The sequence below is a fragment of the Ailuropoda melanoleuca genome, chromosome 5 (genome assembly GCF_002007445.2).
Source record: "Ailuropoda melanoleuca isolate Jingjing chromosome 5, ASM200744v2, whole genome shotgun sequence".
In the NCBI taxonomy this organism is placed as follows: Eukaryota; Metazoa; Chordata; class Mammalia; order Carnivora; family Ursidae; genus Ailuropoda; species Ailuropoda melanoleuca.
In genome coordinates this window covers 42,025,150-42,050,536 of record NC_048222.1, presented here as the reverse complement: position 1 = coordinate 42,050,536, position 25,387 = coordinate 42,025,150, and the positions used below count along the sequence as shown (strand labels likewise).

Sequence of the window (25,387 nt, the reverse complement as noted above, 5' to 3'; positions counted from 1 at the left end):
ATTATTTTTCAATTAAGTAGATATGGAAATCAAAAGCAATCTTAAAAAAGAAAAAAAATCACAAGAGCAGCAAATAGCTACAGAAGTCAGGAGGAGTAAGGGTTGCAACCCATGTTTCAGTTGCCTCCCTGAGTCATTCACAGAAGCACCAACACAGAGCAGCATTTCTAACAAAGGGCACAAAGCCATCACCCAGCTCTGTCCCTGCTTCTCAAAGGGCCATAGGGGATTCTCATATTCAGAGCCAATACAAGTAGCTTGGGTACCAAGAAATATAGCAAACTAATACCTAATACGAATTGCATTCTTCTTTTTGGATCAGGTAATTTTAACTCAAGTAGAAATGGAGCTTCATCTGAGTACTCCTAACCTCTTCATCTTCTGTACCAGTCAACCCCAGGTGATGGCCAGAAGATGATCAGTCACCTCTTCTTTCCTAACAACAGGTATTATAGAAAGGGAAGGAGATGGTTTTGCAAATTTCAAGACTGTAGCAAATGTAAAAGGTAGAAAGGTGTTCCCCACAGGGAAGGGTTACAGCACAGTGGTTACAAACATGCGCTATGGAGTCAGAATGCAAGGGCAAGAACCCTGGCTCTTTTGTTTATGAGCTGTGTGACCTTGAGCAAGTTCCTTGACCTCACTAAGCCTCAGTTTCTCATCTATACAATAGGGATAACACAGACACCCCCTGTATAGTGTTATGAGGGATTACATGAATTAATATATAGATAAAGTGACTACAGGAGTGCCTGGCATATGGTAAAATGTTCAATGTTCTTGGTATCCTTTTCATTTAGTTCCACCTCCTCATCTTATAGCTGAGGAGCCTGTGAATACTGCATAAGATCCCGCAGCAAGCAGAACTGTTCTAACTGAATCCAGATTTCCTAGATAGAACAGAAAAGAGGAAAACGGAGAAAGGATATAATATAAAAGCAATATAATTAAAAGCCTCACTCTATACTTATTGTAGGGGATGACTTAAAGAGCAGTTTAAGAGGTAATGGTAGGTGGGAAGGGTATGGCAGGGGGAGGAAAAAGGTGATAAGAAAAAGTCTGGGAAATACTTCACTTTGTAAATTGATTCTCCCTCATTCAACCAAAGGTAAACAAAGTTCCTTACCCTAATTGAACTATTGCCACCATTCCTTCCACTTTTAGGCTGCCATGGAGTAGGACACAAAAGTTGGGTATTTTGCCTGCAATTTGATTGGCTGAATTTTCATCTTCGTTGTCATCAGTTATGCCAGTACCCACCTCATCACCTTCTATGAAAAGAGATCAGACTAAAATTAGCTACAAAAATCCCAAACTCCAATTATACTCCTGGTTGTTTCTAGCCTGGAAGGAGAGTATTCGGTTATAAAGGAATATTATAACACGTAAGAAAAACTCCTAATCTGGTTTTCCTATGTCCATATAAAATCAGTTTTCACATATTATATGAATTCCATTTATATGAAACATTCAGAATAGGCAAACCTATAGAAACACAAAAGACATTTAGTGGTTACCTGGGGCTGAGGGAGATGGAAGCTAGGGGTTGAAAGCTAAAAGGTTTCTTTTATGGTGGTGAAATTAAAATAGCAGAAATGGTCTTCCAGTATATCAGGCAACATTCCATTTTCAAAAAATCGAATCTTATAACTATTCCTTTCCCCTAATTCTACAAAGTGGGCTATCCTACTATCAACTATATACATTTAAGAATAATTTTAGATCATAAGATGCTTCATCTGTATCATTGGAATAGGAAGAGAACTCACCTTTGTTAAGTGCTATTGGTAGGACCAGATGTCTGGACAGAACTGGGGGACTCGAAATATCAGCTATATCAATAAATCCCACTATTTCCAAATCTGAAAAGAATGAATCAACACAGAATTAATTAATGTACAGGGAAGTACATTATTTTCTATGTACTAGGTTTTTCACAAATACAACGTTTAGGTGAGGAATTCAGATGTGACTAAGAAGGTTATTAGAAGTTTCTCTGAATGACTTATAATTTGCACTTTAAACAGCTCAGGAAACAAGAATAACTGCCTTTCATTTAATGATTTAAGTTACAAGACAAATCAGTTAGACTTTATTTTTATGAGGCTAGGTCCCCAGCCAAGGCAAAAGCTTAAAGATCCAATCCCTCTGTTTAGTCAAGGATGTTCATGTCAGCAGGGGGCATCACAGTCAAGCACTTCCACCACTCCAATCTTGCAGGAGGAGCAGCCGTCCTGGGACTGTAAAGCTATCATTAAAAACATTTCTGTGAGAAAGAAATACATTCTCTAATAAGCCCAAGGTAGCAGTCTAAATATGACAATGATTTCTTTGCTTTATGAAGCTGTATTAAAGGCCCAGAGTATTTGTTGGAAACCTAACAGGTAAAAAATAAAACTTTTATCCCAAAGTACTTTCTAAAAGTTTATTTTCTGATTATATAAATAGTAGAAAAACTTGGGAAACACTAAAAACTGTAAAGAAGAAAAATAAAGTCACTGATTATTCACCATCAAAAGAAACATCTATTAATATTTTATTGAATTGCTTTTCAGTCTTTCTTCCAGGCACAGATATACTCATATTCTCAAAATGATTATTTTAAAAGATTTTATTTATTCATTTGACAGAGAGAAAGCACAGCAGGGGGAGTGGCAGGCTGAGGGCAAGGGAGAAGCAGGCTCCCCACTGAGAAGGGAGCCCGACATGGGGCTTGATCCCAGGACCCTGGGATCATGACCTGAGCTGAAGGCAGATGCTTAATGGGCTGAGCCACCCAGCCCCTCTCAAAACGATTTTTTAAAAAATCAGGGTCATGGTGAGTACGTTGAACTTCTAATATGTCAGAAAATCTGCTTCACTGGAGATTTGTTGCCATTACCTTTTTTAGCTGAATAACAAATGAGTCAGCATAAGCAATTACATTTTTTCATCTGAGTAGCAAAAGGCCTGCATTTCAAAGTGGCGTAAGTATAAGCTATGACAAAGATCTTGGACTAAAAGTTTATATGGAAAAGAATAGATCTATTCAAAGTTACTCATCAAAAAAGGATGGGAAGGAAGCAGAATCTAGTTGGCCTGAAGGCAACAAAACATTGGGCACAGCTTAACACACTGAAGTAGTCACCATGAAGAGATGGATGTCCGACTTCCAGACAGCGAGGAGCTAAAGGCACAAAAAATAAAAAGCCTTTGCACAGCCCTTCATTATCAGACTCCCTCCAATCTGTACACCCATGAGTGAAATGAACATTTACTATGCGCTTAATGCTGATCATTGGTGGGCTGGACATTTACCTAGTAAACATGTTCTAAGCCTCAGACGCTGTGCTAGGCACTGAAGGTGCAACTATGACTGAAACCGTGACGGCTGAATGTACCCACCATTCAAGGGGTCCACCCACCAACTGGAGACAACTCTCCTCTCTCCTCTTCCTTGTGACTTGACTCACTTTGCCAATCTCGGCTAAGCACAACATCTCCAGCACAAACCAGGGAAATGCAGTAGCATGGCTCCTTCTTTAGTCAAAACACAAGCAGCAGGGCTAGAGGAGTACGGCATATAAGAGCGGAGACCTGAGAGAGACCATGACTCATCTAGAGATTCCACTCACCGAGCCAACCAGAATGAGAGGAAATGACTTGTCCTGGATCACACAGGAAGAATCACACAGCCAAGTTTGGAAACTAGCTCTTCACAGATGATCTTAATTATGATGCTAATCAATCTTAGTATCTCAATTAAGAATTACTTCAGGGATTTCATGGCTAGTGAATTTGGGTCATGATTTCCAACTCTAGTAATTTGTGGCTATAGTTATCTAGGATTGGAGATTAACTCATGATCTCACCATGAACCACAAGACTGCCACCCTTTTGGCAATGCCTCCTCCCATTCAAAATGTATATACCGGTGATGACAACAGCACCCTAGTATCAGAATTTAAATTTCTTTTCAACCCTCCTGGACAGAGAAGCCAGAAGTTACAAGAAAAGATAACAAAAAAACTAAGAAGAAAGTTAAAAAACATGTTACCTGTGTTGATGACTTTAGGGATGGGATCAATTTCCTCATCTATGACAAAAGGCTCTGGTCTGGGGAAGACCTGCACATCAGCTGTTAGGTGGCCGCACTTGAGAACAGCATGGAAAGGTGTATACGCCAGATCTATCAGTTTTCTAGAAGATGATGATTAATTGTTATAAGAAGAGTAATAATATGATACATATCATTTTTTTCAAGATGCTAAATTTATTTTCCCTTCAAGTCAACTCCAAAACTATGATCTGACCATTTGTGAAATAGAACAAAATCTGACATTTTTGGTGAGGAAATTTCAATTCAGAAAAGCCAAAAAGTAATTTAATCTCTTGAAACTGCTGAGTCATTGTAAGGAAGTCAGTATCTATAGGCATTACTGACTTGGTCATGCTTAATATAAAAGGGAATGAACTTTTAAAAATCACTACTATTAATCACTTTACCTGAAAATTGTGCAACTCGGGGGGAAAATGAAATGACAACAATTAGGAATAGTGAAATAGATATTATAGGTGAATATCAAATTATAATAACAGATTGTAAGAAGGCAAAAAAGCTCTAAATATATACTCACCCAAACATAGACTGTACATTTTTCAAGCACAGGGGGCCATCAATGGTAAAAATCTGCCCTTCACCATTGTTTAAATCTATGAGACGTTCAAGGCAATCCAAGGAATCAGTGCTCTGAAGCTACAAAGCAAAACAGATGAGCCTTTTAAAGCGGCACCCAACGCCAGATTGTTATAAGCACACCAAGGTCACACCCCTCGCAATAACACAGGCAATAAAAAACAGAGATGATTTTTTTTAACAACCTGAGGCGAAAATAACTATAACAATTTTAATTCAAGGTTACCAAGAGGAATGCTATATCAAATGATACCAGTAGAGCTACTTTACTCAGAAGTAGTTTTACAAAGATTCTCAGCAGTGACCAGTTGGTATTTACACAATATCTTCCCTCCAAAGTGTTTCTAACATCTTTTAGGTGAGAACCATCATTATCTACATTTCACAGACAGAAAAACTGAGGTGAAGAAAGGTTAAATAAGTTTCCCAAATAAATGGGAAAACCAGGAAGTAGAGTTTAATAAAAATACATCAGAGTAATGTTACTTGACCAAAAAAATTCAAGAACATTTCTGTCAATATTTCTGGTGGAATGGACATAAGAATTCCTAAACGAGGTATATGTCTAACACCAAAAAGAAGATTTTAACTCTTATGCATCTGAAGAGTCTTTGTGGGAAGCAGGATGGATAACAACTCCAGCCAGCTCTGTTTCCAGACTTTGGACAACACTCTGAATCTTCAAAGGGCAATTGAGACCTAGAGTCCTTCCAAATTTAGTGATTAGCTTCAGCTGAAATCAATGGAGTTCAATGTTATAGTATACACAATATAATACTAATGGAATATACAAAAAATGAAGTCCAAAAATGTATCTAATCAAACTAAAAAGAACTCAGTATTACCTCCTCCAAATTTGCCATGCACATGATGTATAACTTAGATGGGAAAGGAAAAGGTAGCGGAAACCTGTTGCTCTCGCTTCGTTGACTGTGAGTAGCTAGGGAATGCCGCAGTGACCCTCTACCAATGCCAAGACAGCCATCTGTCACCAGAACAACCTGTTTGCAAAGAGTGAGAGGAAGTCTGTACATGAAATAACATATTTATTTAAAGCAGTCTCATTTCTCCCTAATGGCATTTACACTGAAAAACCCACCTCTCCAGCAACAAGGTGAATAAACCTCAGAAACATTTTGTCAAGTGAAAGATGACACGTTGCATGATTCTTCTTATATGAAGTTCTAGAACAGGTACGACAGAGCTAAAATAAATCAAGTAAGAGCTGTGGGGTGTAGGGGGATATAGGCTAGAAAGGGGAAGGTGAGGAAACACTTTGTTGGGTAATGGAAACGTGCCAGATCTTAATTGGAGCAGTGGTTACATAGGTGTGTGCATCTGTCAAAACTTGGTGAACTATGAAATTGAGATCTATGCACTTCTCTGTATTTTGTCTAATTAAACCTAAAAAATAGCACCTACCTATGAACACTTAAAATCATAACCAATTTTTACTTAATTGTATTAAAACTAGAACCCTAACTCTTAGACAGAGTTGGCACCTAAGGCACTAGATGTCAAGAATAACATGTGGATCTATTTTACATGTGACCCTAGGAAGTATCAGCACAGAAGTCCGAACCTTGGCACTATTTTCAAAGATGACAAACTCTATCCCTGGTCAATTAAAATGACAAATGCTTTAAAAATGTATTTATAGGGGTGCCTGGGTGGCTCAGTCAGTTAAGTGTCTGACTCTTGATTTCAGCTCAGGTCATGATCTCAGGGTCGTGAAATCGAGCCCTGTGTCTGGCTCCACGCTGGGCATGGACCCTGCTTAAGATTCTCTCTCCCTCTGCCTCTCTCCTGCTCTAAAAAATGTATTTATAAAAGCCATTTAACCAGACATGTATAAGACCTTTAAAAGACATTCTTAATCAACTTGTAATATGAAAAAGCCTTCAAATACACCAACAATGGATGGTAGTTACAAATTATTTTTCTTCTTCATTGCCTCAGTGATCCTATGGGGTGGTAGATTTTCCAAGCATTCCAGGGAAGGATTATTTTTGCTCTTCCTACCCTAGCCTTCTAAGTTAATTATAACAGGCCATTAAACTGGGGATGTACTGTATGGTGACTAATATAACAAAATAAATATTATTAAAAAAAATAACAGGCCATTAAGGCAGTATTAGGTGACAGCACCATGTGAAGTACCAAGATTGGCACTTATTTCTAAAGCCCAAGAATGCTCAATGGCAGTCCCCTGGAGAGATGTCATTTTTTGGGAAGATAGACAATGGACTTATATGAGGCAATTTCCTCTTACACGAACAATTGCTATATAATGATTTACTTCTGCCCCTCATTTTTTCAGATGCTGTGTGATGAAATATTTCATGTAATGTCAAAATGAGACAGACTTTACCAAGATGATGAAGACATAGTCCAGCTATCTGAAACCTTGGTTAACAAAATTCCACATTAAAACAAATCTATGTGATAGTAACTGATTATAAAAACAATTGCTAATAACTTCTACCTCTAGTACAGTGTTTTGGACCTGATTCACTCCAAAACTCATCAAGCAAACCTAAGTAGATCCGGGCCCTCAGGGTACAGGACATCTCAAATTCAGATTCTTCCTTTTGTAAAGGAAGAAAAAATACTAAAAGGCAGAAGGCTGTGTGGTGCACAAGATCTTGCTTGTTACATATTTTCTGAATTTCTTCTCTAAAATGACTGAAGCAAGCAGCAGAGGAAACTGCTACCTGCTAGCTTCCAGTTCAGGAGATACTGACAACAAAATTTCATTTATTCCATATATTCTTAGGACATTAGATATTCTGTATGCACAGATTTACCAAATAAATAATGTTTATGAAGGTGCCAAACATTTTTATTTCTGAAAAGAAAGTGATCAAAAGGCATTCATGGCATTTATTAAAATGATTTCACCTTTTAGTAGCAGCTCAGGGTCTTCATTAACCCATGAGTTCATACTCTGTAAAACAGGTGGTTTTGTAGTAAGAAAAAAAGAAACTTAAAAGTCAGGTTTACTGAGATATAACTTACACGCAGTAAAATTCATCCTTCTTAATATACAGTTCTAGGAATTCCAACAACTACATTCAGTGAGCAACCACTTCTACAATCAAGATAAAGACCAGTCCTGTCACTTCCAATTTCCCTTGTGCTTCCTTCGAGTCAATTCCCTACCCTTCCTTCACCCCCAGGCAACCACAATCTTATTTTAAAATAAATACCAGTGATGCCACTGACACTACTGAAGAATCTGGGTTTGACCATGTAACAAAAAATCATACACTGTGGCCCACTGTCTGCTTTTGTAAATAAAGTTTTATTGGAACACAGCCATGCCATTTATTTACTTATTATCTATGGCTGCTTTCATGCTATGACAGTGGAATTGAAGTTGTCACAAACATCTGCAAAACCTAAAATACAGAAAAAGTAAAGGGGAACAGAATATATGACATTCATACTCACCACTTTTTATTCAACTCAGTTGAGATGGTTAAATGTTTGCTAAATAAATGCTACACTGAGATAATGAAGACAGACTATCATGCATTGAAGTTTATAATTCTAGCACTCAAAATTATAATTACCCCTTCTACGGAGTGTTCTAAAATTCTACTCTGAGCCCTTTGTGTTTTATACAAACAATACTAGTTTGCAATAAGCCAATTTGCTAGGAGAGTGCTTTCCTTAAGGCATAATTATACTGATTTCTGAGCATATTGTTGATTTAGTGCCTTCTTTTAAAAAGATACCAATAATGTATAATGTAGTTTTTAGAAATTACAATGCATGCTGTGTCAGAGCCTAAAGAAAGTCGAATCACCTCAATGGTTAATGGTTTTAACTTAGGGCAATGAAAAGGAATTGATCATTACCTGGCAAGGAATCGCACCACCCCATTCTTGCTGAACGATATTGCAAACACCAACTAATGCAGATTCCAAGCAGGTTTTATCATAATCATCCATATTACTTAGTGCTTCCTGATTGAATAAAAGATAAAACTGCTCGTTATTTTTTTTACTGTTTTGTTATTAGAAAACAACATAAACTGTTCAAAGCATGAATTTTACACAGGGGACACTGTGTTTCTGACAGCCCAAAAGCATATTTTCTCAAAGAAAAATGGCAAAACAGGCTTCCTCAACCACAAATGACAATTAAAAGAACTTTCCTTTATTCCATTCTCTTATCAAGTGAGAGTAAATAGTCTTCATATTCATAGCTTTGTAAAAAAAAAAAAAGTAATTAAAATGAAGAACTTTTAAACACAACAAAAGAAATGACAAAAATTATCGAGTACTAACTATATTCTAAACACCAACCTAGGCACTTTACATGCATTCAGTTATCTCAACACTCTGTAAGGTACAGATTATTAACCTATTTTTAAAACGAGGAAACAAAGGCACAGAATGATGAGGTAACTTTCCCAGGTCACATGCCTAGAGGTGGCAGAGTCTAGATTTAAGCCCAGCCAGTAGGACTCCAGGGCACCTGGTCTTAACCACTACTCTGAACGACGCATAAGCAATTCTCTAAATTTCAGAACTGCTAAACATCCAAAATCCTTAGTTTACTATTTATTTACAAGAAATCCAGTGCAATTTTTAAAAAAAGCTTTTGAGTAACATAAAAAAAAGTGAGATGATAAAAAAATGATTTAACAAAATTTTATTACTTATATTAAAAAAAAATCAAACTATACTGATCCTGGATCTCTAACCTGCCCAGCAAGTATTAAACTGTTTTAATTCCATACTTATTGACTATTACAAGGTACTGCTGGAAATATTAATGATTTAGAGTTGTTGTCAGAAAGTAAATTCTCTGACATATCACAGATAACATCTTATGAACTAACACCTATCAACTGAGGTGCAAAAATTATAATCTCTTGGCATCTGTAAATCAAAGGCTATTTATTGCAGAGGAAATATACTTTTGAATTACTCTAGAATAAAGGTTTTTATATGGAAGGGCTCTTTTTCATCTCCTCAAGTTTTATAGGAAAATAGAAAATAATAAAGTGTTGAATTTAAAGACCCTGAATTTTAGAGAATGGAGAACTACATCCTGACATGTTCTCCTTTCCACAGAAAATTCAGGAAAACTGAGAGAAGAAAATAAGGCAACAACTCAGAGCTCAAACTCATAGCTCTACCAAAGGCATAAGGCCTACTGGTTGTGAATCTTTGTTTTAGAGCTATATTCAGATATTATACCCATAGACTTAACATTAAATTAGTCCAAGTTCTACCAGGCGCCGGGTGGCACAGTCAGTTGAGCATCCAACTCTTGGTTTCAGCTCAGGTCTTGATCTCAGGGTCGTGAGATCATTGGGCTCAGTGCTCAGCACGGAGTCTGCTTTGAGTTCCTCTCTCCCTCTGCTCCCCAATCCCCGCCCCACCCCCGGCAAATAAATGGATAAATCTTAAAAAAAAAAAAAAAAAGTCCAAGTTCTAAATATTCAGTGCAATATGATAACATTATTTTCCTTCCTAAAAATCTGGGCCCTGTACACACAGTAACTCATTCCTTTTTGTACCTGAAGGGTGTTGTAGTCTCTTGTGAAGGGAACCATCAGCTCCCAGAGTGATGAAAAAACCACCAGGGCTGTAAACTCAAGCTTGTAATTTGTGGCCATGTGCTCAAACAGCATCGTCAAACCATGGGCTGCTAGGTGCTTACGCTGATATTCCTCAGACCCCTCGATCGACACAGGTCGGGTCATGGAAAGGGATACGTCCATTACCACCACTGTCGGCATGATGAAAATGATCCCAATGTTCCCAGTCAGAGCGCAAACAGACAGCTATGAACAGAGAAATGCTGTAGAAAATAAATATGATTAGGTCTTACTTGTTACAGAGAGAAAAAAGTTTCTTTTCCCCACCCTAATTTTAACCAAACTTTGCAGCAATGAGTGAAGGAAAACTTCATTTAAGTTAAGGCAAAACTACAGAGAATTCAGAGGGAGGGAAGCAAGCAGCTTAGTTCACTGTGTGGACAACTCCTAGAATCGCCCACTGAACGGCCATAAATCAAGGACCACATGTTTCTTTCTTTTTTTTAAGATTTTACTTATTTATTTGAGAGAGAGAGGGAGAGAGAGCACACAAGCAGGGAGAAGGGCAAAGGAAGGGGGAGAAGCAGACTCCCCTGCTGAGCAGAGAACCCAATGCGGGACTTGATCCCAGGACTGCAGGATCATGACCCAAGCCGAAGGCGGCCACTTAACCGACTGAGCCACCCAGGCGCCCCAAGGACCACGTATTTCTATTAAAAAATATATTAAATTCAGGTAGCCCTTAACTTTCATAATTCCTAAGTTTATACAACTTAATACAACAAACATTCCTATAACACCTCTCCAACACTTAATTTATGAAGGAACATTTCTAGCTGTCGTATGGTGGTGCTTTTTGACAAGCAAACTGTTCTTTTTGGGCACCATCACTCTCTTAATACAGCAGTAGTTGTGTGTTTATTTAATTATCTTGTTGCCTGGTGCCCTTTTTTATTATTAAAATGAATGTAAAATGTAAAAATGAAAGGGCCAGTAGAGTCATAATCCAAATCAGACAAAGCTGGAAATCATTACGCATGACAAAAGCAGTGAACTACTGCTAGCCTCGGTAAAACTGTATGTAAACTGGGCAACAATGCTTTAAGTTGTGAAGGAAAAGAACAAAATTAAGGAGTATGTAGGACAGCCGACATTATCTCATGAAATTGTGTATAAAAGTCAATATGCAGAGGAATGCTGGGGTGACTCAGTTGGTTAAGCGTCTGACTCTTGGTATTGGCTCAGGTCATGATCTCAGGATCTTGGGATCGAGCCCCACAACGGGCTCCATGCTTGGCACAGAGTCTGTTTGAGATCCTCTCCCTCCCCCTTTTCCCTCTTCCTCTGTCCCTCCCCCAGCTCAGGCTCTCTCTAAATAAATAAGTAAATACAATCTTTTTTTTAAAAAAGTCAACATGCAGAAGAAATGGAGAAAACAGAGTTCTTTAAAATTACGGATTGAGAATTAGCATGAAGAAAACATTTCTGTTCTCAAAAATAAAAAAGTTCAGATACACAGACCTGCTCATGGGGACACAGCTTGCTGCTACTCTGTTAACAAGCAAATTACAGTCTACTGACATAATGAAATCTCATATAGCTATAAATAAAAGACACGTACGTAAATACAAGAAATATTTATATAAAACACCTGTAACTGAGAAAAAAGCAGGTCATAGGATTGTATGTATACACTAATTACACCTTCATAAAACTCATATTGCACATACACAATTAGGGAAGACTCTGGATGGACAAAACTGGTTAGAAATTAAATGCTCACTAATTTCTTTTTTGGAACTTACTTCAGAAACACTTAACAGTGGCCAGACTACTTGTTTCGGTGAAGTATCCAACTGCAAATGTGTGATATTCTAAAATTCCATTTATAAATAGGCTGTTGGAAACTCAGAACATAATGGTTCATGGAAGCAATATTATAAACAGGGGTCAGGGACTCTAGTAAAATAGGAAAAGCCTTTTTACCACCTAGTGGCCTGAGATACATTTCAAATACAGTAATGCCTCATGTATCTAACATCAATAAAGATTAAATAGGGATATAAATTACTTTTCCAGACTTTTTAGAATTCCAAAATGTTTAACCATTTTGACAGACAAAATTAAAATGTGTATCCCTCTTTTCTGCCTCATTAAACACCATGCAAAACGTAATTTATGCTTATGATGACTTGGCATCACCACTCTGAACACCAATACTGCCTAGCACCCTGCTACTCTCGTGGGTTTTTTTCACACCAGCATTCCCCCAAGTGTGTGTTGCAGAACACAGTTCTGGAGAGATGATCCAAGAAAAATGAATTCAGGCATTAATAAAGATACTGAAAAGTTCTAGAGCAAAGAATCCAGTTTAATTTGCTAACCCTGTGTTTCCCATGTAACCCTTTTCTACATTATTACCATTAAGGTCCCATAAAACGGGGATTATGGAGAACATACACAGAAACAATGCCTTGTATTCAAGGGATCCCGGCTGTTGTGCTGTTTTGTTGCCTCCTTTTTATAATTAATTTTTAGCCCATCAGCTTGCATTCTACTTTACTCAGTAATTCCCTATAATCATCCTCCCTCTTTCTAATTTGCTGCTTCTTGGCAACTATGGGCTGGAAAGCCAGATAATCGAGCTTGTTAAAACTGTGTCCAAAATCAAACTCAACAGGTTCTCAGAGCCTGTGGGTTTCTTCTAGTGTCAGATGAATGCGCTTAAGTGTAACAACTTGGTACTACTTCATCTCCTCAGTCTTTTCAATTTTCTTTCTGGGTCTTAGCTGTACTGTTCATGAAGTGAGGCCCTGTAGAATACTGGTTCAACTACAGTACAGTAGACCATAAGCTCACTAAGGGCAGGGACTTGTCAGATTGTGCCCACCAATGTCTCCTCAGAACCTGTCACAATAACTGGCACAGGGTATGTGCTTGACAAATATTTGATAATGACTAATTACCCCTAGTCACCAGACAGAACATTAATTCTTTGGCAAAACACAGGATGAATTTTAACTCTGGACTCCTGAAACACGTTTCCTTCTCTCCTCATTCAAGCAGATACTAGGGACCCCTATGCCTCTGCCCACATATAGAGGTTATCCAACTCCCGTGGTGGTCCCATTTCTGCAGAGGCCTGTTTGTAATTGAAAGCTGGGGAGGGACGCTCGGGTGGTGCAGTCAGTTAAGCCTCAGACTCTTGGTTTTGGCTCTGTTATGTCGGGGTCGTGAGATCAAGCCCCACATTGGGCTCCACACTCAGCAGTCTGCTTCAGACTCTCTCTTCCTCTCCATCTACCCCTTGCCCCCCAAGTGCACATGTGTGCGCACACACGTTCTCTAATAAATCTTTAGGAAAAAAAAAGTTGGGGATCATGGGAAGTACTTCCTCAACTCTTCGAGGAGACTGGGAAGGAGCACACACAGATCTAGATGAGGTATAAAAAAGCATTTCTGGCCCCTAAAATCCACTGTTAACCCTGGAATGGGTGACGATAGCTGGTTGGTCTTGCCTTCTCTGCAAACACCTCTAGAGCTGGTTCTTTCTCCTTACTCATTTGTGTCCGTCCACCTTCTTAACAGTGGCAAAGTCACGGGAAACCATTACTTAAGTTGTAAGCACAGAATTAAAAGTGGGAATTGCATGTTCGTGAAGGATGATTCACTCAAACAGTCTAGGCCTGATGAAAAAAAACAAAAAACGTGCCCACCACACTCCAGCAATTTTTTGAGAACATAGAGTATTTCTCACTTGGCCTAATTCTCCCCTTTTCCCCATAAGTACTGTTTAAAGTACTGTTTACATAGAATGCTTAAGACAACTTTCTCAACAAGAGTTTGCTGAAAACAGACCCCAGCCACTGACTTGGCCGTAAGGCCAAGTCACCTAAGTACACGTTTGCAGTTCTTCCCTGCAGGGGACATATTAGCTCAGTCCTAAAGAATTGATTCTCAGCAGTTTGACTCTCCGACCATGAATCACTCGAATTTCTAGGGTTTCCAGGGGCTCGGCCATTCCTGTTAGGGTCTGACCGACCCTTGGGTTTCTGCCAGCCTGACTTCCCTGGCCCTGATGAGTGCCCCCTGGGCTCTCAGACACAACTTCATCTCGAAACCGCCGGCCTGGAAATACAGAACTCCTGCATCTGAATTGCAACTGGGGGTGGGGGTGGATTTTTACCTTAAAATCAGTCCAAAACAAAAATAGATCTGGAAATCTCATGGGAAGAGGGAAGGAAAAGGGCCCGAACCAGGGGCCCAAATCGCAGTGTTTGGGTGGGGCCCACGACCCCGAGCCACCGAGCGAGTGGAGGCCGGGAGCAGGGCCCGCACCTGGCGCCGCAGAGACCGCGCGGGGCGGCGGGAAGGCCAGGCGCCGGCTCCGCGTCGTTGCCCACCCCTGACCCCTTCTCCAGCAGCTCCAACAAGCAACGAAGGACAGCCCGAGGGGCCCGGCCTCCCCCACTCACCCCGCGCCCATCGCCGGCACAGTCCGTCCGCGTAAACTTTCCGCCCGCGCACCACGGCCGGAACTATAGGGCCGCGCGACAAAAGGGAATCCGGCGCCGGTGTGCGCACGGGGCTGGGGCGGGGCTTTAGGGCCCGAACGGCCGGGCTCTGGCGCGGCGGCGCCGCTAGGGGGCGCGCCCTCCTCGGCGTCCCTCCACAGCCGCAGGTCCGCGAAGACCTCGCGGTTCCGACTTCCCCAACCTTGCGGAGCCCGGGCTCTGTCGCCCCTTCCCTCTCTCCCTGCCCTTTGTCGGCTTCTTCCCTCTTTCCCTCCGGCCTCCTGCCCACCTCCTCCTCTCTGAAGAGGTACCTCTATGAGCCCTTCATACTCCAGCCTCCTCCCTCCCCTGGGCGCTCGCCCTGACACGTGCCCCTCTGTGCCCGCGCTCTTGAGCCCCCTCACTCACGTCCTCTGAACCAGGTGACAGAATCGTCTCCAAACTCTGCTTTAACCACACTTCCCGCCTGAGGAGAGCTCGTGCTAAGCACGCCGTATATTTTTCTCAGCTGACCTGAGCCAATTGACAGTCAAGACTTCCCTCAGGGTCTCCTCAGCACGAGGCACGCTGGCTTCCCGCCACCCGTCTCTGAGGGAAGGTTCAGTGGTTCTCCCTACAGTGCGGGGTGCCTTGCTGAGGAATGTGTGCTCAGACTTCTCTGTGAGGCGCGAGGGGCCCTCCCTGCCGCCCCTCTGGCCACCTGGTGTCCCCGCAGCAGCCTGCGTCGGGCCAGGTCCTCGAAGGGGCAAGAAGGAACTTTCTTTCTTTCTTTCTTTCTTTCTTTCTTTCTTTCTTTCTTTCTTTCTTTCTTTCTTTCTTTCTTTCTTTTCTTTCTTTCTTTCTTTCTTGATTTTATTAATTTATTCGACACGGACAGAGACAGCCAGCGAGAGAGGGAACACAAGCAGGGGGAGTGGGAGAGGGAGAAGCAGGCTCACAGCGGAGGAGCCTGACGTGGGGCTCGGATCCCATAACGCCGGGATCACGCCCTGAGCCGAAGGCAGACGCTTAACCACTGTGCCACCCAGGCGCCCCTATAAGGAACTTTCTAACCACGTAGGGAGCCAGGAAATGTCAGCTAGAAGCAGGCCTGGGTAGTTGGGGTTCAAAGAATCATGCCGTACCACATAGATTACAAGTAACAACAGAAGAAGGCCTCTGCCTCTTTTTCTTTTTGTTGGAGGGTTGGGGTGAGGTGCAGGGCGGGTCAAGGAGGGAGGATGCTTTGAACTGAACAACCCAGTCTGTCTGACCTTTCCCAGCTTGTTCTGTGGCAGAGTGCGAGCTGCAGTTGCTTGTAGTTCTTTCTAGTCTCTTCCTTATATCCAAGGTGGCCCAAGAGGAGAATCAGCCCCTGGGAATGTCCCTGCCAGCATCAGCGCCCGCGGACCTACAGACTAGACTTTTTGCTTCAGAACTCCATTCCCCAACTGGGTTAGCCTCGCTGTGTCAAAACCTTACCATGCTTGAGCATAACGGGATCTAGGTAAGTAAGGCTGCATCCTGATTACTTGGTCACAGCTTCTCTTTCCCTGGTGGGAGGGATGTGGCCAAGAATGTGTGGGCAGGGGAGTTGTAGAGTTGCCCCGAAAGTGGTGATGACTCGCCATAGGCTCGCTCTTCTCCCGGTAGTTCCAGCTTCGTTCCATGGACTGATTCCTTACCTTCCCCAGTCCTAAAGCTTAAGTTTATGAGTTTGCTGATGGGCGATCAGATTTTGGTAACCTAGTTTGGAATACAAGCTCTCAGGAGATTAGGGAAGAAAAAGAGCGATTTACTAAAACTGAACGGTAAAAGGTAACTACCAAGGGGACTGCATCACTTAGGACAACTGTTAAGTCTTTTGTTTTTATTTGTAAATTCTTAGTAGAATCCCATTAAAATTCGGATGGTTGTTCAGTGAATATAAAATCAGAGAACATCAGCACAAAGAGTTAGAAGGTCTTGTAGGAGATGTTTTTCAGGCTGGCTAATAAATTTCTTTTTCTCACTCCAGAAACCCTCATTTGCATGTTTCCACACACACATTAAAGAGAATCAATAAACAACTTCCTTTGCATAACCTACCATCATTTCGTTATTTGTTTGTTTGTTTATTTATTTATGCTTTGAAAGAGTGGACCACTGTCAACAGAGGCTTTGAAAGGCAGAGTGGTTTGGTCTCTAGTCTGGCAAAGTAAAGGTCAGTAACAGAAATTCTAAGCCACTCATAAGTGCTAGGTATGGGGGCTCAGATAGCCACACTTGTATCATTCAGAATATTTTCACTGCTCTAAAAATCCTCTGTGTTCTGTCCTTTTATCCCTCCCTCTCCCCTGACTCCCAGTGACCACTAATCTTTTTATTGTTTCCATAGTTGCCTTTTGCCGAATGTCACAGAGTTGGAATCATACAGTATGTAGCCTTTTCAGATTGGTTTCTTTTGCTTAGTAATACCCATTTAAGTTTTTGTCATGTTTGTTTATGGCTTAATAGCTCATTTCTTTTTAGTGCTGAATAATAAATATTCCATTGTCTGGATGTACCACCATTTGCTGAAGGACATCTTGGTTGCTTCCAAGTTTTGACATTATAAATAAGGCTGCTATAAACACCATTGTTCAGGTTTTGTGTGGATATACGCTTTCAGTACATTTGAATAAATACCAAGGAAAGAGATTGCTGGGTCATATTGTAAGAGCATTTTAGTTTTGTGAAAGACTAAACTTTTGTGGAAAAGTTGTCTTTTGAAGTGACTGTACTGTTTTGCATTCCTAGCAGCAATGAATGAGAGTTCTTGCAGCTCCTCAGCAACAAGGGTGATGTCAGTGTTCTTGATTTTGGCTATTCTTATAGGTGGGTGGTGGTTTCCCACTGTTGTTTTAATTTGAGATTCCCTAATGACATATGATGTTGAATGTATTTTCTGGTGTTTGCTTTCCATCTGTATATCTTTTTTGGTGAAGGGTTTGTTCTGTTAAAGGATTTTGCACATTTTAAAATCAGATTGTTTCTTTTTTTACTGTTGAGTTTTAAGTGTTGTTTGTATATTTTGGATAACATTCATTTATCAGATATGTGGTTTTTTTTTTTTTAAGATTTTATTTATTTGACAGAGAGAGAGACAGCGAGAGAGGGAACACAAGCAGGGGGAGTGGGAGAGGAAGAAGCAGGCTCATAGCGGAGGAGCCTGACGTGGGGCTTGATCCCAGAACGCCGGGATCATGCCCTGAGCCGAAGGCAGACGCTTAACCGCTGTGCCACCCAGGCGCCCCCAGATATGTGTTTTGCAAGTATTTTCTCCCACTCTGTGGCTTATCTTTGCGTTCTCTTGACAGTGAGGGACTTTAAAAAAATTAAAACAAAAAACCAAAAAAAAAAAAACCCCAAACCACCAGTAATTACAACACCATTACCAAATTTAAAATAATTAACAATAAGCCCCTAACATTATCAAATACCCAGTTTTCAAATATCCACGTGTCTCAAAAATATTATAAATTTTACTTCTTAAAAAATTTTTACAAATTTTTAAAGATTTATTTATTTTATTTTAGAGAGAGAATTTGAGCATGAGGAGGGGGAGGGGAAGAAGGAGAGGGAGAGGATCTCAAGCATACTCCATGTGGAGTGTGGAGCCTGATGTGGGGCTGGATCCCACAACTCTGAGATCTTGACCTCAGCCAAGACCAAGATTCAGACACTTAACCAACTGAGCCACCCAGGTGCCCCTAAATTTTACTTTTTTTACACTCCGGTTATTTGAGTCAGGAACCAAATAAGATCCAGACATTGCGGTCTCTGAAGTCTCTTGTCATCTGTAGATTCTCTCTCCACGTCTTTTTTCCCTTGCATTGTATTTGATGAAGAAACCGTGACCCCTTCTCTTTTAATTGCTCTCAATCCTCAGTCTTTCCATAGCACTGAGAAAATCAAAGCGTCTCTCTACTCTAAAATAATAGAAAGACTCACTGACCAAAGAAGGGATTTTATACAATTCCAATTCCAATTCATTTAATCTCTGCTCTATAAATAGGGGTGAGGCTCACCCACCACTGGTTCCCAAGGGTCTGGCATGTAACACTGGGCATTCATTTGTGAAAAGAAGATAGGAAGTTAGAGATTATTCAAAAGAAAAGTCAAAGGGAAAGCAGAGAAGATTTGATATTACATTTGTCTAAGAAAGGAGAACTGAACTTCTTTATTTAGGACACCCTCTTCTTTGCAAAGCATTACAAACTCTAAATTTTTAAAGGTTCCTCATAATCTGGGCCTGCATCTATCTTCCCGGGCTCACCCCTCACCCTCTTAAAACTTTGGTAGCTTCTTTCAATGAAAAAAAAGAATAAAGCAAAACAAAACTAGTCTCTTTCTTTCTTTCTTTCTCTTTTTTTTTTTTTTAAGATTTTATTTATTTATTTGACAGAGATAGAGACAGCCAGCGAGAGGGAACACAAGCAGGGGGAGTGAGAGGAAGAAGCAGGCTCATAGCAGAGGAGCCTGATGTGGGGCTGGATCCCACAACGCCGGAATCACGCCCTGAGCCGAAGGCAGACGCTCAACCGCTGTGCCACCCAGGCGCCCCTCTTTCTTTCTTTCTTTTTCTTTCTTTCTNTTTTTCTTTCTTTCTTTCTTTCTTTCTTTCTTTCTTTCTTTCTTTCTTTCTTTCTTTCTTTCTTTTCTTTCTCTCTCTCCCTCCCTCCCCCACTTGCTTGCTTTCTTTCTTAGATTTACTTATTATTTTAGAGAGAGCACACTGTGTAGGGGAAGGGGCAGAAGTAGAAGGAGAGAGAATCTCAAGCAGACTCCCTGTTGAGTGCGGAGCTGGACTCTGGGCTGATCTCACAACCCTGAGATCATGACCTGAGCTGAAATCAAGAGTNATGGGGGGGATTGGGGGGGTTGAAGGGGAAGGGCAGGGAATGGGAAAATCACCACTCTTCACCTTCCTGGGGTTTAAAATGGTTTCAACTCTTACTTCTCCACACCACAAACTGCCTTTAAGTCTCTCCCTCCCCAAAGGGCTCTATTCAAGGTGAGAGCTCATGCAAGCGTGCCTGTGTCTGTGTGTGTGTGTGCCTGTGTGTGTGTGCATCTGTGTGTGTATGTATAAACAATTCAGTGGCCTAAATAGGGAGTTGGTAAGAGGAAGTGGGACTCTACCCTTTTTCTTCTCCGCTCCTTCCCCCCAAGAGAGGCCCATACTCGAAGGCTAGGCCGAAGACAAAGCCTGAGTTGGAAGTGGAGGGTTGGAGGGGAGGAACATTGTCCCCTTTGGATTGGAAGTGAGATCTGGGGTGAGGCTGACACTAAGAACAGGGAGTATTAGAAGAATAGGAGGCTGCGAAGTGTACAAAAACCTTAGTGGTTTGGGCCTCCTTTATATCTTGTTTTTAGTATTACTAGTATATTAATGTACCTTGGACATCATCTTCATTGCTTTGAACTGCTATATAACTGATTACTGGAAAGTTACGACACTAGGTTCAAGTTTTCCAATGACATTTATTTTTTTTTGGTTCAGGGAAGAACTTGAACACATGACCCTGAGATGAAAACCTGAGCTGAGATCAGGAGTCAGAGGCTTAACCCACTCCACCACCCAAGTGCCCCTCCATTGACATTTAGATTTCAATTTTCACTCTTACAAGCAATGCTGGAAAGGCCTTTTAGATATGGTAGAGGCTTTTCCTCTGCCTGAAGTGGGAAAGCACTGGAAAGTTTGGAGTAGAGGAGGGACACGACCTTACAGTTTAACAAGGTCTCTTGTGCTCCTGTACCAGATTGATAACTCACAGTACCTTTGTCAGCACTGGATATTACATTTTTTAGTCTTTGTCAACTGATGAGAAAAAAAAAAAATCTCACTGTGGCTTCAGGTGGTATTCCTCTGTGAAATCAGATTGACACAGCAAGTTTTACTTAGTGGGGAGTTGTTAATTTTACTGGTACTGTGTGGATTCCTGTATGGCCACACTGAAGCCCTCTGATAGTGCTTGTTGGACCTCTCCTCGAGGCCCCAGGCCCCCTCTGGGTGGGTACCTGTCTAAGAAAGTCAAAATCCCGACTCTGAACGGCTCTAACCTGAAATGTCACCCCCCTGCAGCTCCCTGCCTCGGGTATGGCTCCAGCCACTGGCTTAGAGAGATGAAGTGTTGTGGGATGTTTGGGGCTTTTTTGCTTACAGCGGTGCAGCCAGCACCTATAGGGGCGTCTGTGTGGCTCAGCTGGTTGAGCATCCAACTCTTGATTTTGGCTCAGTCATGATCTCAGGGGCGTGTGATCTACGGCCTTGGCCTCTGCCCTCGATGGGGGTACGGGGGGAGTGTGCTTCTGTCCCTCTGCCCCTCCCCCCACTGGTGCTGTCTCTCTAAAATAAATAAACAGATAAATCTTTAAAAAAAGCATCCTGTAAACAATATAATATAAACAATTAAAATAATATCAACAAAAGGTCTTGGGCTGTGACAGTTCCGTGCCTGACAGATTCAAGGGCTTTCCCACAGGTTCTCACTGTACCTCTTCCGTCTCCCCCGCACACAAGCTCCGCTTTCTGGTTGTATAAATGACGAACCAGACTTCGAGAGACCTTAGGAGACTTGCTCCTGGTCGGGCTTGTTACTTTAATAGATGTTGCAGAGTAGTACGGTAAGTCTAATGCAGTGCGTTTTGTTTACCTTTTCATATTTTTAAGTTGTTTTACATCAGAATGACTACTGATGTCATTCTTTCTCTGTCCAGACACAGCCCTCATTACTCTCTGCTGACTTTGAACAGAGCTAATTGAACTTTATTTTATTCATCCAGGCCCTGAAGGCATTTGATTTTGCAACCCCTGCCAAGTCTTGTCTACTTTCCACTCTGCAACTGTAGGGTCAATATCAACTCCTGATACAGGCCCAGAAATAAGCCGGCCTCAGCCACAAACCCTTTGCCATCGGGCAAAAAATGTCCTTTCCTCTTTCTCCTGTTCTAATGGGAAAGGCCTTGAGCAGCAGAGGGGAGGGAAAGGCCTCCCTGCTGACCTGGGTAGCCTCTATACCCTGCCTTCCCCAGAGCTGATATTACTGGTATTATTGGGAGGGTCAGAGCTAAAATGGCCCCACCCATCCTGTTACCCTGTTTGAGGGAGAGTATAAAATGAGACAACTTGGTAGAACAGAGTAGATCATCTTTCCCTCCTCAGTGGTACTGGTCTTTCTCCGGCACTTTGTTTCTGAATGGCCATGAACCTCTGTGAGTGGGCATTTCCTCCCCACCTTCCCACCCCTGTGTCCAGTTCAGCCACCCCATCTCTGAGCATCTCCTCACTGGGATGTCCCTTTTCATTTCATCCACAGGTATATTTATTGGGTGCCACACACTATTCCCCAGACACTCTGGGGATTCAGTCATGAAATTATAGGCAAGGTCCTCTTGGAGCTCACTTACTACTAAGAGATGCAGACACAAGTCAGGTGATCACCCTAATAAGTACACGGTACGGTGCTGTCACAACAGAATGCTTGGGGACCTGCTGCCGCCTAGCAGTCTGTGATCTCCGCAAGCAGAATAGCAACAGTATCAGACCCTATTGGTATGTTTCACATATTAATTTGCTTTATCTTCACAGTGAGCCTACCAAGCAGGTAGTGTCCTTATCACTGTCACCGTCAGGAGAGATTTACAGCCACTGAGAAGTTAGCTTGCCCGAACTCACCCTGCCAGTCCGGGCGATGCTGCTACTCTTGGTTGAGCAGCAGACTTGTCTACAACCTGGTGAATTTCAAAATGTGCCACAATCCCCTGAGAACAAGACAGGGGGCACCAGGCTCAAGCCCAGCAGGTGAGATTTAGTTTAGACACTAGAAAGAACTCCTTGGCAAAAGTTGTAAGTACATGAGAAAAGGAATGCCTTTTCTGGGAATTTGGTTCTCCCCTGAATTTCCTGTATAGCACAAATAGCATTGTAAAAAATAGAGGAATTATTCTGGGGGGGAAATAAAGATCTCTCATAATTCTACCTTGTGAATTGGGTTCCTCTTTTCCATCTTTTTTTTTTTTTAAGCCCAATGTGAGTCTTGAACTCATGACCCTGAGATCTAGAATCAGATGCTGCACTGACTGAACCATCCAGGTACCCCTCTTCTTTCCATCTTTCTGGGCTAGGTTGAGGCTGTTAGGCAGCTGGGTCACTGAGACGGGAAGTAACTAGATCTGGTTCTGCCTGCAGCAGCCTAAAGGCAAGGACGTGGTGAGCAGCAGAGGTCAGCCCCCCTCTCTGTGCTTCCACAGGGGGTGGGCACCCCCGTGTGCTTCAGGAGGGGGAGCTAGGTGCCTTCTGACCCTTACAGGCCACTCTGGATAAAGTAGGGCAGGAGGGAAGCTGTGAGGGATTACCCGCTATTTCAGGGGAGAATAATCAAAACTGCATGTGATCTTGGGGGAGGGGACAACAGGGAGGGGAGAAAGGAGCAGTCAGTAAGGATCAGGCAGAGCTAGGTGATTAAAATGGCTTCCAGGTCAATGGGAAGGGTCATAAGTTCCCATGGCCTCACCCCACCTTCATTTCAACACCTCCGGCCCTGAGCTGGGGGCATAATTCCTTGGGTATCTTGGGATGTCCCCTCTTGCTCTCGGGAGATCTGTGAGTGCCCTCCCCACCAAGGATTTCCCTTAGGCCTAATAAAATATTTTTCACGTGCCAAATGCTTCAAAGTTTAAAGTATTTCCCCCACATTCCTTCGTCTTTTAAAATAAAGTTGATTTCTTAGGGCAGGTTTAGGTTCACAGTGAAATCGAGCAGATATTCTCTCTTTTTTAATTTTGATTCTCACATCTGCCCTACAACGAGGCAGGACTGGTATTACTATCTCCACATGTACACTTAGATTGCATTTAGAATCACACAGTAGCAAACGGAGACTGGTGTTAACTGAGGTCTTCTGATCTCTTAAGCCCCAGGCACTTTCTCTTGGTTCCCTCAGAGCACCCTCTGAAACTTTCCAGATCTTTGCTCCCCCTAAGCATGGGAACTCTGCACCGTCATCTCTCATTCCTAGAGCTTAGAAGCAAGTTTGAGAAGTTTCCCCAGTTTCCCTGTTGACTGCAGGGGGCCGCGGAGAGCCCATCGTTTCCCTGGTGGAAGGTCCACCCTTTTAGGCTCTGGCAGAGGCGCTGGGACCTAGAACTTGTACAATGCCCTGATAAGCTTCTTAGAGGTGGGTATTAGCAGGGATCAGATATTCTTCCCCTGAGATGCCCTTCACACCCGACCCTGCCTTGAATTAGGATTCCATAGGGGAGCTAGGGACAGGAGAATGGGGTGTTTCCTGCTGTTCAGCTTCAGACTCACTCTTTGAGACCCTGGATTCTGACATGTTTCCAGAACTAAGAAGACACTCAGATGCCCAGGTTTGAAGGTAAATGATGTGATTAGGTAGGAGGGGTCAGCTGGGGTGCCGGCTCAGCTCTGTTAGACAGCAGAGGCACACCAGAAAGACAGAGAGACCCTCCAAAGTTTCTTTAGGAGAGTCAAACGGGCTTGCTACGGAGCTGAGTTTATGGCAAGGGACAGGCAGCTGCAGGGAGATGGTGGGAAGACGGTTACAAGAATCAAGGACAGGAAAGGAAGTGTACTTACTCTGTACATCTCCTTTTGCTTGTTCCTTTTTTTGCTTTAAGACAAATGCATTTGTGTCTCTAATTTGTATGGCGTGCTGGGAAGATTGGGACATTAGAAAGCTCACCTGAACGGCCGCTCACTAGCTGTGTCATGTTGAGCAAGTCACAGCTCCTCTCTGGATCTCAGTTTCTTCATGTCTCAAATGGAGAGCTGCACTAACTAGTGTCTGTAATTCCTCCTTTAATGACCTAAGACTTGAAGAGTTACTCATCTCACTTCTAATATATTCCTATAAATGCAAAACCAACCATTTCTAGTTATTGTTTTATAATAATCTATGGACACTAACTGGAGATTTCATAAATATTTACTTGGGCTGAGCCTCAGTGCCCTTCTTTATAAATTGAATATTTTTTCAGAGCCCTCATGTTCTTCTTCCCCTCCTGAAGAATATAAAATTAAACCTATATATATAATTATAAAATTAAAATTTTATATAAAATTAACCCTTATGTAGCACTTGATTCTGTACAATGCTTTTCATAGACCTTATAGTTTTTTACTCTCTCAACATTCCTGTGACATAGGTATTATTGTTACTATTGTTATTTCTATTAAAATAAATTAAACTTAAATTTAAAATATAATGAAATGGCACGGGATAAAAAGGTTACACGGTTAAACCGAACATCAGGATATACTGAAAAGTAAGTCTCCCTTGGACCCTGACCTCAGTTTCCCTTCTCCAGATGTCCTTCCAGGGATCATCTTTGCATAATCAACCCATCTGCTCTCACACTGATTTCACAGATGAGGCAGTGAGGTTTGCCTATCCAGAGGCACAGCTGGAAAGCAGCAGGGCTGGAAATCCAGGCCTTTGACTCCATTCTCCATGTTCTTCCCACCATATCACTCTGTCCGGGAAGCATCATGACATTAGCTTTGTCCTCTCTGGATGATCCTGTGGAATTATTTTAAGTGGGTCCAAAACTAAAAAACCAAAAAACACCCATGTGGAGCCTTGATGTCTGCCTTCCACTGCTTCCTGTTTGTGTCTA

General features: G+C 41.9%; 1 protein-coding gene across 3 annotated transcripts in view; it reads right to left on the bottom strand.

The window, feature by feature from the left end:
• The window catches only part of INTS14 (integrator complex subunit 14), a 31,132-nt gene extending 16,295 nt beyond the window's left edge, over positions 1 to 14,837 (bottom strand). For 2 of the 3 annotated variants that reach the window (XM_034660806.1, XM_019794145.2), the window contains exons 1-8: positions 14,708 to 14,837; positions 10,212 to 10,495; positions 8,539 to 8,646; positions 5,521 to 5,676; positions 4,617 to 4,735; positions 4,037 to 4,179; positions 1,770 to 1,862; positions 1,127 to 1,271 (exon numbers count right to left, since the gene is read on the bottom strand). In XM_034660806.1, coding sequence (XP_034516697.1) covers positions 1,127 to 1,271; positions 1,770 to 1,862; positions 4,037 to 4,179; positions 4,617 to 4,735; positions 5,521 to 5,676; positions 8,539 to 8,646; positions 10,212 to 10,433 — 986 coding nt within the window. In that variant the 5' untranslated portion in view covers positions 10,434 to 10,495; positions 14,708 to 14,837. The other variant, XM_034660805.1, reaches the window with a different exon arrangement.
• Positions 14,838 to 25,387: the final 10,550 nt, after the last annotated feature.